The following is a 10019-nucleotide window of genomic DNA, read 5'->3' as shown; positions in this document are numbered from 1 at the left end:
TTTATCGTAAAGACGTGAAAGTGGTTTAAGTCTTCTCATCCAGCTGAACATATCTCCCAGCTAGCTTTGTCACGCTGATGGATGGCCAGCAGTAAAGTTAGACCATCGTTTACAAAGACACTGGCTCAATTTGCATGAAGAAACGTTTTTGTATCATAATTCTGTTTTTCTGCAAAGACATTAAGCGACAAATCATAGTCATCATCAGTTTACTTCTACACGTTACGAGCTCATGCTCACAGACGGCCGGGTGCCTGGCAAGTATTCTGTGGGCACTTGAAGAAGGTGTGAATGTGCTGCCGTCACACCACACCTTGCATCTTCTTGTCTTGACAAATGCATGCACGACTAAAAGCGGATGGAGAAACATTGCAGACAGAGTTGCTCAGTTCTCAGAAAAGGTCTACTCATCCATATCCGCTCTGTGTTTGTGGTAAAGAGGCCCTGAAAAAGAGGAACCAATGGGATGAGGTCATTGTTCCGTGTGGACAACAGTCTCTTCAGCTTTGCCTTTTCTGACAAAGTTACTGTTAAATGTTAACCTCTATACATGGCGTCCTCTCTGGTGATTCATGCCCCAGCAGTGGTGGAAATTAACTGAGTACATTTACTTAAAGGTGCGCTGTTGAGTTTAAAACAAACAAAAGTTATGTCTAAAAAATGTGCTGAATCCAAAACCAATTAAAAAAACACACACCTTCAGTGCCTTTGTTGGCACATTGTTTCTTTGTTTGCCATGATATGAATAGTGTCACCCGTTTGCCCGTATGTGTGTAAGTATAACCTAAACAGGGCCCCACTCATGGAAACATGGCTCCACAGCACAGCTACAGGCTCCACAGGGAACTTCTGTGCTGAACCTGAGTGCAGCTTCTCAGGCTCTTCTAATACACTACATGTTAGAAGAAAATGTTGCACTCTTGAAAGATATGATCAGTTCATAAAATATAATTTGTTATCGATGAAATTGCCAACAGGATATCAAGTAGCATGTATTAATATTTCTGAAAGAGACCATTTGATACTTTAAGTATATTTTTCTGATAATACATTTACTTGAATAACATTTTAATGCATTACTTTTATTCATAATGGAGTATTTTTACAGTGTAGTGTTGCTACTTTTACTCAAGCAAAGGATCTGAATTCGTTAATTTCGAGACGCATCCAGTGGATGCAGTAAGCAACAGCTCAGCTGTTGCTTACTGTTTTCGTCCCTTTAAGCTCTGCAGACATACATTTGCTGGCAACCTTTCGTCGAGTGACAGGAAGCTAAAATAGAGCATCCTCGTATCATGTGGTTTGTTGCCCCACCAAAATACCCAGCTAAACTTGACTTACAATATACTTCCCTTAGTACCAGTGTCTGTCCTGCAGGCTGAGTGTACATTCAGAAGCACGCACATTTCTGTGACTCACTCAAGTTGTTTTTGACTTAATTGTCAGTTTTGGATGTTTTTAGAGTTTTGCAACTCAAATTGTCCCATAAACTCCTTTTTGTATAAGTGTCCACTGTTGAATGAACCGGACTGACTCCTGTAGGCACCCGCTGCAGCTGCAAAGCCGTAACCAAGTTTCTAAATATGACATCTTTAGGTTTCTTTCACTTCCACACTTTGGGCACAATAACAAATACGTGTTCATTTGAGAATGACGAGAACAAGGAGCTGAAAAATCCCAAAACACGGTTTGGCCTGGATGTCACAGACACAACTCAAGAGCTGCTGTGTCGCATAATAAAAATCCTTCCTGCAAATCACTTATTCAGCATTCTGCTGAAGTTGAAAACGTCTGTAGGAGTAAAAAAAACACAGTGGCTGCAGGATGTTTTCTTGCTCCTGATCCTCCTTTTTAGAGAGCTTTTATCTGACTAAACATGTTTAAACAATTATTATGATTATTTCATCCTATCATAAATAAATGATCTGTCAAGACTCACAGAAACCTTAACAGAGTTGTGATGACACTTTCATGAACTGTTTTGTGTGTGTCATTTCAGTTTAGAGCCACAGAGAACTTTTGCACGCGAGGGTGGGAAGTACATGTAATAAGCTCAGTAGCTTGCGTGTAAACCGGCACCAGAAACAGGGTTTGCCTCTTCAGTTTCTGTGTGACCACGTGACATCCTCTCAGCCTCTGCACCCTGCTCGGTGCAGCTCTACCTTCCTCTGTGTGTTTTCATCAGACAGCTCTGGTAGTGACAGCGACAGTGACAGAAACCCTCGCTGATAGGAACTGGTGTCGCGCTCTCACGGCTTCTTGTCCAGAGAGATCTCAGGACCACTGAAGGAGAAGATGTTGAGGCGAAGGCCCTCTAACGCCTCGGAGAAGGAGCAGGTGCAGAAGAAGAAGGTGAGCCGAGGTTTTGGCTTTTAGTTTGTTTTGGACGTCGAGGCAGAGCGTTAGCGTGCTCTAACTGAGCTTTCATAAATGTAAATATTCTGGACTGTGATTGTGAAGAAGTCTTTGTCACGTCCTTGAAACACTGCAAGTTTTCGCTGCAGCTTTCCGTCCAAGCTGTCTTTGTGCGTCTTTTTCACACCGGATGTCTGCTCAAGTTAGCACAAGCCTTTGTGGTGGAGCTGAACAATCCACAAAACTTAAAGCTCGTCTTCATGTTTAAAACGGAACAGTTTGTAAGCGTCTAGCTGCTCCCTGGCCTCAGCATATTCTTTGTACTTTTTTAGAAAAGTGAAGTTCCTCTATTCTGGCAGGGTGAATCATTCCTGCAGATGTAGTTTGAGTCACAGCAGGCTCTGTGGCTTCTGGTGCTTTCGTCTCCAGCTGCCACCATGAGATCGAGCCGCCTACACTCGACACCAGTGCCCTTGTTTTCCATCCACGTTTCCCCTCCTGTGGTTTAATTCACGCCTCGCCATTGCATCTCTTTGTCTTTGTTTTCTGCTGCTAAGACATAATTGTCACTGGCAATAATCGCGGCTGGAGAACATCATTGCTTCGCGCCATGAGTCACTGCTCTGCCTCTAGCAGCTGCAATAGAAGGTTGATTTATCTGAAAGCTTTGTGGCTTTTTAGGGTGAAGAACGGTGGCGGGAAGAGCGGATGTTTCCCAGTAAAACTTGTAGTAGCCTCATAATGAAGGTCATTTGTTTTCTTAACTGCGCTGGTGGTTTGGTTCTTCAGGTTAGACGCAGACAGAGACCATCAGCCACCAACACTGACTGGATGTCTGCAATGATTGGCTGCCAGCAGTTGCTCAAGCTTTGCCCGTTTCCTGTGGTTTTAACAAACACTCGAGAGGGATGCGCTGCGATAAGCAGAGCGCCGTGTCATGTTGTTATATGGAAACTCAGACGAAGAATTTCCACAAGAGATAGAAGAAAAATTAGTAAAGACGTAGGCTTTTTTGGTTCAGAGTGAGTCTTAATTTGGAACATATGCAGGTGACGGATCAGTTAATTGATCAGTTGATTGACAGAAAATGAATAAGCGGCTATGTTGATAACTGATTAATCGTTTAAGTTATTTTTTAAGCAAAAGTGCTGAAAATCCCACAATTCCACCTCCTCAGTTCGGAGGTTTTAAGTGAGGAATGTATGTTGTTGTACACGTTAGACTCTCTGATTGGCCTGCTCCTGTGAGCCTTCGCTAAGTTTAAAAGTGTTCTGAATACAAACTATTTATTACAGGGACCGTCATGAGTCACCACACATTGTTTCCTCTGTGTCTAAATGTCTCAGCTGCATTTAGAAAATGTTTGAGAAGCATCTACAGCACTGCCTGTAACATGCAGACTTTTAATGACCCAGATTCACGACTTTATCTTTGAAGTCTGCGTGAGGAGAGGCGTGCTGTTTTTCCTTCTGAGAAGTCCTGCAGATCCTTTCTGTTCACGTCTCCGAGGAGATAAAACGCACTGTGTGTCATCAGGGTTATAAACCACAAAACTAACGGACTGACATGTTTACACTGTTTGTGGTGAAAGAGTTATTACTTTCCCTTTGCTGTTAATTCTAACGTGGATTCACACTCTGGGTGTTTCTCATTATGGTAAAACTAAACTGCAGCTCTTCCTGTGTTCACAGCTCACTCTGCAGAGGTCGAGCAGCTTCAAGGATTTCATGAAGCACAAACCCACCTCGCCTGTCACCTTAGACAAAGAGTTTACCTTAGAGGAGAATGTAAGTTGGACTGTTCCTGTCAAACACACAAACACATCGTCATACACACACACAATGCATCGAAGGACATATTTTCTAAACTCTTTGTGTTTTAAGTTCCTAAATGGCAGATCTGCAGATATTTTATCACGCTGTTCCTCATTGGTCATGCTGTGACCTCCAGCCCCCGAATGACGCTGCATCCAGGCGAGACCTGAATGCACAAAGGCCAAGCAGAAGCTGTTATCAGTTACGGCTGTTAGAGAAGTGCCGTTTGCGCTTCCTGATTTAACGCTGCTGCACGTTTGGGGAGATGTTAATGCTTTAAAATTCACAGAACTTTAATAACTTCCCAGCAAGAGCCTTCGTACTGTTAGTGGAAGTTAGAGGACAAGTGTAGAAGTGCAGAAGAGGAGAGGAAGTAAGAACGAGAACTGTTGCACAGAGCTCAGATGACAGCAGCGTGCAGACAGGATGTCCTCCGGTGTGAGGCAGCCAAGCACAGAGCCTCTGTCAGACAGAGGCAGCGAGCATTTAACCAGGAGTCTGACTCTCCCCCCCCCTGAGAATTTACACATTCTCTGTTCAGTGTTATGCATTTTTATTTCTATATTCAACTACATTCGTCTCTGTCTCTGTGTTGGCGGTGCGTTTTCGTGGTTATTTACAGCATGTTTCACGCTTCAGCTTGACAGTCATCTCTCCTCAGTGTAGTGCTGAACGGAGAAAGTCTGAACACAATTTAGGTTTGAGAGAAGAATTTATGATCGCAGACTACAAGTACATGAAAACCTTGAAAATATAGCAATGCTCTGTGTAGAAGTCACACTAAAAAAAACCACTGTTATAAACTCTGATAGAGTTTCTGTCATTTCTACATTGATTATCATAAAATAAACCACTGGCTGCTCGTTTGAAGTCGCCACAGAATAATGTTCAGTGATTAAAGTCTCATACAGCCACGGCAGACCATTCTTCTGAATTAATTTCTCTATTTTCTCTAAATCTAGCAGCACTTCCCTGCATTTCTGCTTTATTTCCCTTTGCAAATTGGAAGGGACTCGACCTCTGTGTCCTCAACCAATGCAAAGTGTCTCGCAGTACATTTGTTATAATGAAGTGCCTCGTAAAAATACTGAAAACATCATCAGCTTTCATTACTGAGCCCACAGCCCTGCAGCGGTAGGCTGCAGATTGAGTTATGCTATGAGACGAAACTGACAAGCACCTGGCCACAATAAGGCGCAGGTGTTTGGGTGTTGTGCATGTGACCTTGTGGCATCAGCGCTATGAGTGTATGCAAACCCCACCACCGCAACCTCCCTAGGCTTTCTGATCTGTGAGAAGTGAATACTTGTGTGTCTTGGCGGCGATGCATGCCACTGTGAACCACCGCCAGAGTCCATTTATGTCAGCGGTAAAGTTTTGGCTCTCAAACCTACTTCACATAATTTAATAAGTTTGTACCACATATCCCCTCGTCTCCACTCATCGATTGAAGTAGTTGATTTTTTTTTTTTTTTTTTCTCTTACGTCAGGGGGCTGAGGGTGTGACAGCAGAGGAAGCTGTGAAAAGTGGCAGCAAACTGGGAAAGAAATGGCGCAACGTCATCTCCCGTACCATGACCCGCAAAACATCCAAGATGGTGCAGAAGGCTCTGGCTGAGGAGGGGGTAAGTCCAGTTTACGGTGTCAGTCAGCTGACTAACATATGAAGATCACAGTATGTAAGCAGTCGCATTTAATATAGTTAAAAAGGTCAAAATGGTATCTGGAATATTTAATTGAACTGTGGAGCATCGATGCTCCAAAAACACGCCCGGACATCTGAGCATAGGGGTGTCCAAAAAGATTGAAATTGTCTCCATCTGGTGGACAAATGTATGTACTGATGTTTGATTTTCAGTGGTGCAAAGTAACTCAGTACGTTTACTCAAGCACTGTACTAAAGTACAAATTGTAGGCAGTTGTAATACTACAACTCAGAGGCAAGTATTGTTCGTTTTACTTCACTGTGTTTACCTGAGAGCTGTCCTTTGGGTTACTTCTGCTTTCTCACACCTGCGTCATAGCTTCAGCATTTGATGAAAATATGACGCACTGTCTAAGAATAAACTCACCACTAGAAATTAAAATTGGCTCCACCTCAACCCACTGCAACAGCAAAGTGTTAGTATGTCCCTCACAGGGCAGATTTCCTGGAGTGTGTACTTTTACTGCCAGTTGCTCGGTACAGTAAATTAAAGCGACGTCATTCTGTGAACTTCAGGTTCAGTTCAGCATTATTACCTGAGTGAACTGAAGGTGACTTGACCTCTGACCTGCACTGTCGTCCTCTTTGTCTCCAGGGTGAGAGCGGTGAGGAGCTGTCCCCCGTCTCCTCTGAATGGATTCCAGATCTGACTGCAGGACAGAGGACGTCTGTGTGCTCCACAGGCTCAGAGGACGCCATGCCCAGCCCCATCACCCGCCAACTGTCAGGCAGTAAGCGCACACGTGTGTCCCTGTGAACCAGAGCTTTCCAAACTGTGATTGACAGGTGAAGGGAGGAGGGACATGAGGCAAAGATACTGCGTGAGGTCAAAAATCAGCCTCCACCTGGGAGTCAAATCAAAATCAAATCAAGTCAAATCTGAACAGAGACATGATTCGCTTGTTAGATTCAGTATGATAACAGCTTCCTGAGGATGTCACATTTCTGATGTCCACAAATAGTTTTTCCTGTTTGTAGCTAAAGGACGAGTCTGACCCTGCTTCTTGTCTCTCATCTCAGGTAGCGACAGACAGAGCCTGGACAGCGGGTACTGCCAGAGGGACAGCATGCGGCTGGAGGAGAACGGCGTCTCTTACAACGGACCCTTCTGCGGCCGCGCTCTGGTCCACACGGACTTCACTCCCAGCCCCTACGACGTGGAGTCGCTCAAACTCCAAGTGAGTCTCTCAGGGGGGACGTCTTCCTCGCCGTCTCTGATCTGGCCCTCGACCTCTTCCGCTGTCTGGACAAGTCTTCCTCCAGGGAGCTTGTTAACGGAGTGAAATAAGACGGGCCCTTTTGATAATTAGTCTTCAAGGCAGAGTTTAAACTACATGACCCATCACTGACTGCCTGTTGGACAAAATATCATTTCAGTCGTGGTCATGTCACCTCATTGTAAATTATACAACTGTGCAGGAAGAGGAAGGTCTGTTAAGTGAAACGTCTGGTGTCATCCAGCTTTTCATTTTCTCAGCAGTCAACTCAGAGGAACATGGACAAAGTAATATTCATAATGATCAATGATTCTCGCTGAAGGTCTTTCATTCATTCATCTTTAATAATAATCAACACGTCATCATGACTAAGCCTGACATTCACGTGTCCTCTCTCTCACAGAAAGGAGACATCATCTACATCATTGAGAAGCCTCCTGTGGGAACCTGGACAGGGAAGCTCAACAACAAAGTGGGCTCCTTCAAGTTCATCTACGTCAACCTGCTGCCTGAAGAGAGCCCCCCGGCCAGGAGGAGACACCGCAGCAGCAAGACGCTCCGAGACAAATCCAAACCCAAAACCCTGGAGGAGGTGCTGGACAGCATCGGCCTCACTGTGAGACACTCTCTGATAACACTTTGTTGCACTGCAGCTGGACTTGTTGTCGTCTTTTCCATTATAATTGTGGATATTCAAATAATGTGTTCTTTTGTGTTGCAGGAGCTGAGCTCTTTGCTGTCCATGCATGGCTTTCAGAGCCTGGAGGACTTTGCAGGACTGAAGGAGTCTCACCTCAACGAGCTGAACATCACAGACCCAGAGCAGCGATCCAAGATCCTGAGTGCCTCTGAGCTGCTGAGAGACTGTAAGTTTACCCACTGAGGAGCTGCAGACATCTTTCCTAACCATGCTGCTCTGCTGGCTCGCAAAAAAATAGAAAAGCAAGTCCAGAATTTCAGTCAAATCAGAGGAACACGTCCCACTAAAAGACAGCTAGGCGCCGCTGTCACTCAGACGTCGGGCTGAGGCGGTGTGAAAAATGTCTTCGGGGAATGCATTATGAGGCCATCGTATTTTTTCTGCCTCAGCTACATAATTGGGCACATTTTATGGCTCGGTTGCACAGCATTACACTGAGTTTGCAGTTAGGCTCAGGCGCTCGTAGGAAATCCTCCTTTCTCCCGACATCTCAGCTCGTCTGCGCTCCAGACGAATCATCCTACATGATCTGAACACCTGGAACGACGGCGATGCAGTTTATGGATTCACATTAGCGTTCTGTACTTTGTTTTTAATGTCCTCAAATCTCATGTATCCACTGCGGTGAGATTAGTATTGGGATAAAGAGAGAGGTTAATCCAGACTGACAGGTGGGACGAGACTGTTTGACCATTTTTCTCATTAAAAAAAAATGATTTTTTTAAATTTTAGATATGCCAACAACCCTCTATTATTATAATATTCATTATCTGCTTCTATCTATTATTAATATTGTATTATTGTGGTTTTATGAAGCCCATCCAATACTTCCTGACTCTGAGATTTTACAGATTGACTATTTATTCTGAAATATGACATTCAAAAAGCAGTAATGCTTCGCTCACCATCGCTGCAGTGCTGAATTTTCAAAGTGAGGTTTTTCTTCTGCAGTGTTGGTTTTCAGTCAATCTGCCCTCAAGAACACTGAGGAGGCCAAATCAGTCCAACCTGTTCAGCCAGCTTTGTACCAACTACCACACGTCCTGACATAGGAAACCGAGCAGAGTGCAGAGTGCAGTTAACCCTTGTCGAGCAGAAAAACAACAAATTACTTAATACACTGCTTTTGTTGTGAAAATCCCTCAAAAATGAGAGCATAAGTTAATTTATGAACAGAAAGATTAACCACAATGGGAGGCTCAAAACTTAAGAGTGCAGATTTGATTTGAAGATCGTGTTACAGCACCCCCTAGTGACGTTATATTCAACAACACCTGCAGTCACTCAGTCCCAGTGTCCCCTATAAGAGTAAGTACTTGAGTCCCATTAAGACCACCAACAAACAAAACCTGAATTTAAAGTTTGTCTCTGAAGCTGAACATGATGTAAAGGCCTCTTGGAGTCCAGGATGAACACACAAAGGATGAATCGAACTTTTCTGTACTAAAAAGTTATTCTCTTTGCCCCGTCTAGCTGAGGACGAGTCCGAGCCAGAAGAGGAGGACAGATCTGGAGAGAAAGTCAAGGAGCCGAGAGACTCGGGCTGTTTCGAGAGCTCGGAGAACCTGGAGAACGGACGCGAGGAGCCAAAGACGGAGGAAGAGCACCAGGATGAAGCATCGGAGGAGCAGACAAAGCAGGAGGCGGAGAAACACGAGCAGGAGAAGCAAACAGAGCAGCTGGATGCCGTGCAGGAGCAGCTGCAGGAGCTGACGGTGGACGAGGGGTCTTGAGAAGTGGAGGAAAAAAAATACTGTTTTGATCGTGGTTGTCGTGGACTCTGTGGATGGAGGTCTGGTGCCATTGAACATTCATTAAAGCGAGCGGACTGGTGACACAATGTAAGACTGAAACACTGTGTGAACGCGATGGCTGAGCAAACAGCACAATTTCTCGCCATCCGCCGCAGAACGAACATGTTACGTAGCCTGAAGTGTGAAGTGTGCTCTTGTTTTCTGCTGAGGATTTAAAGGTGTTCTTTCTTTGTTACCTGTCTTAAACATTTTCATGTCGTGCACGGTTGATACAAAAATGAATGTAAAATACTCTCAGATGTTTTTCATGTAACTTGAATTCAGATGTAGCTCTCAGCAGTTTCTCTTGTTACGAGGTGCATCACACTGATTTATGTCATGGTATCTTGAAGTTGATAACCCTGCTGTAAATATATCTTGAATAAAACATTATTCAGTGAGCTGTTGGTGATGATGTAACCTATTAATTATTAG

General features: G+C 44.2%; 1 protein-coding gene across 1 annotated transcript; it reads left to right on the top strand.

Annotated features, from left to right (window-relative positions):
• Positions 1 to 2174: 2174 nt before the first annotated feature.
• On the top strand, positions 2175 to 9991 carry sash3 (SAM and SH3 domain containing 3). Its single transcript, XM_076738755.1, has 8 exons — positions 2175 to 2352; positions 4047 to 4142; positions 5660 to 5794; positions 6470 to 6605; positions 6895 to 7052; positions 7495 to 7707; positions 7813 to 7957; positions 9265 to 9991. The coding sequence occupies exons 1-8, from the start codon at positions 2296 to 2298 to the stop codon at positions 9522 to 9524; spliced, it is 1200 nt and encodes a 399-aa protein (XP_076594870.1). The 5' UTR covers positions 2175 to 2295; the 3' UTR covers positions 9525 to 9991.
• Positions 9992 to 10019: the final 28 nt, after the last annotated feature.

Source organism: Chaetodon auriga, chromosome 9, assembly GCF_051107435.1.
Source record: "Chaetodon auriga isolate fChaAug3 chromosome 9, fChaAug3.hap1, whole genome shotgun sequence".
In the NCBI taxonomy this organism is placed as follows: domain Eukaryota; kingdom Metazoa; phylum Chordata; class Actinopteri; order Chaetodontiformes; family Chaetodontidae; genus Chaetodon; species Chaetodon auriga.
The sequence above is the reverse complement of the archived record's forward strand: the minus strand, read 5'-3'. Positions and strand labels throughout refer to the sequence as shown.

Bases quoted from the DNA above. Each gene is read 5' to 3' on its own strand.
- sash3 (XM_076738755.1), top strand. From the start codon at position 2,296: ATGTTGAGGCGAAGGCCCTCTAACGCCTCGGAGAAGGAGCAGGTGCAG. The intron at 5,795-6,469 runs GTAAGTCCAGTT...CTTTGTCTCCAG, and splicing joins AGGCTCTGGCTGAGGAGGGG to GGTGAGAGCGGTGAGGAGCT. The intron at 7,958-9,264 runs GTAAGTTTACCC...TGCCCCGTCTAG, and splicing joins CTCTGAGCTGCTGAGAGACT to CTGAGGACGAGTCCGAGCCA.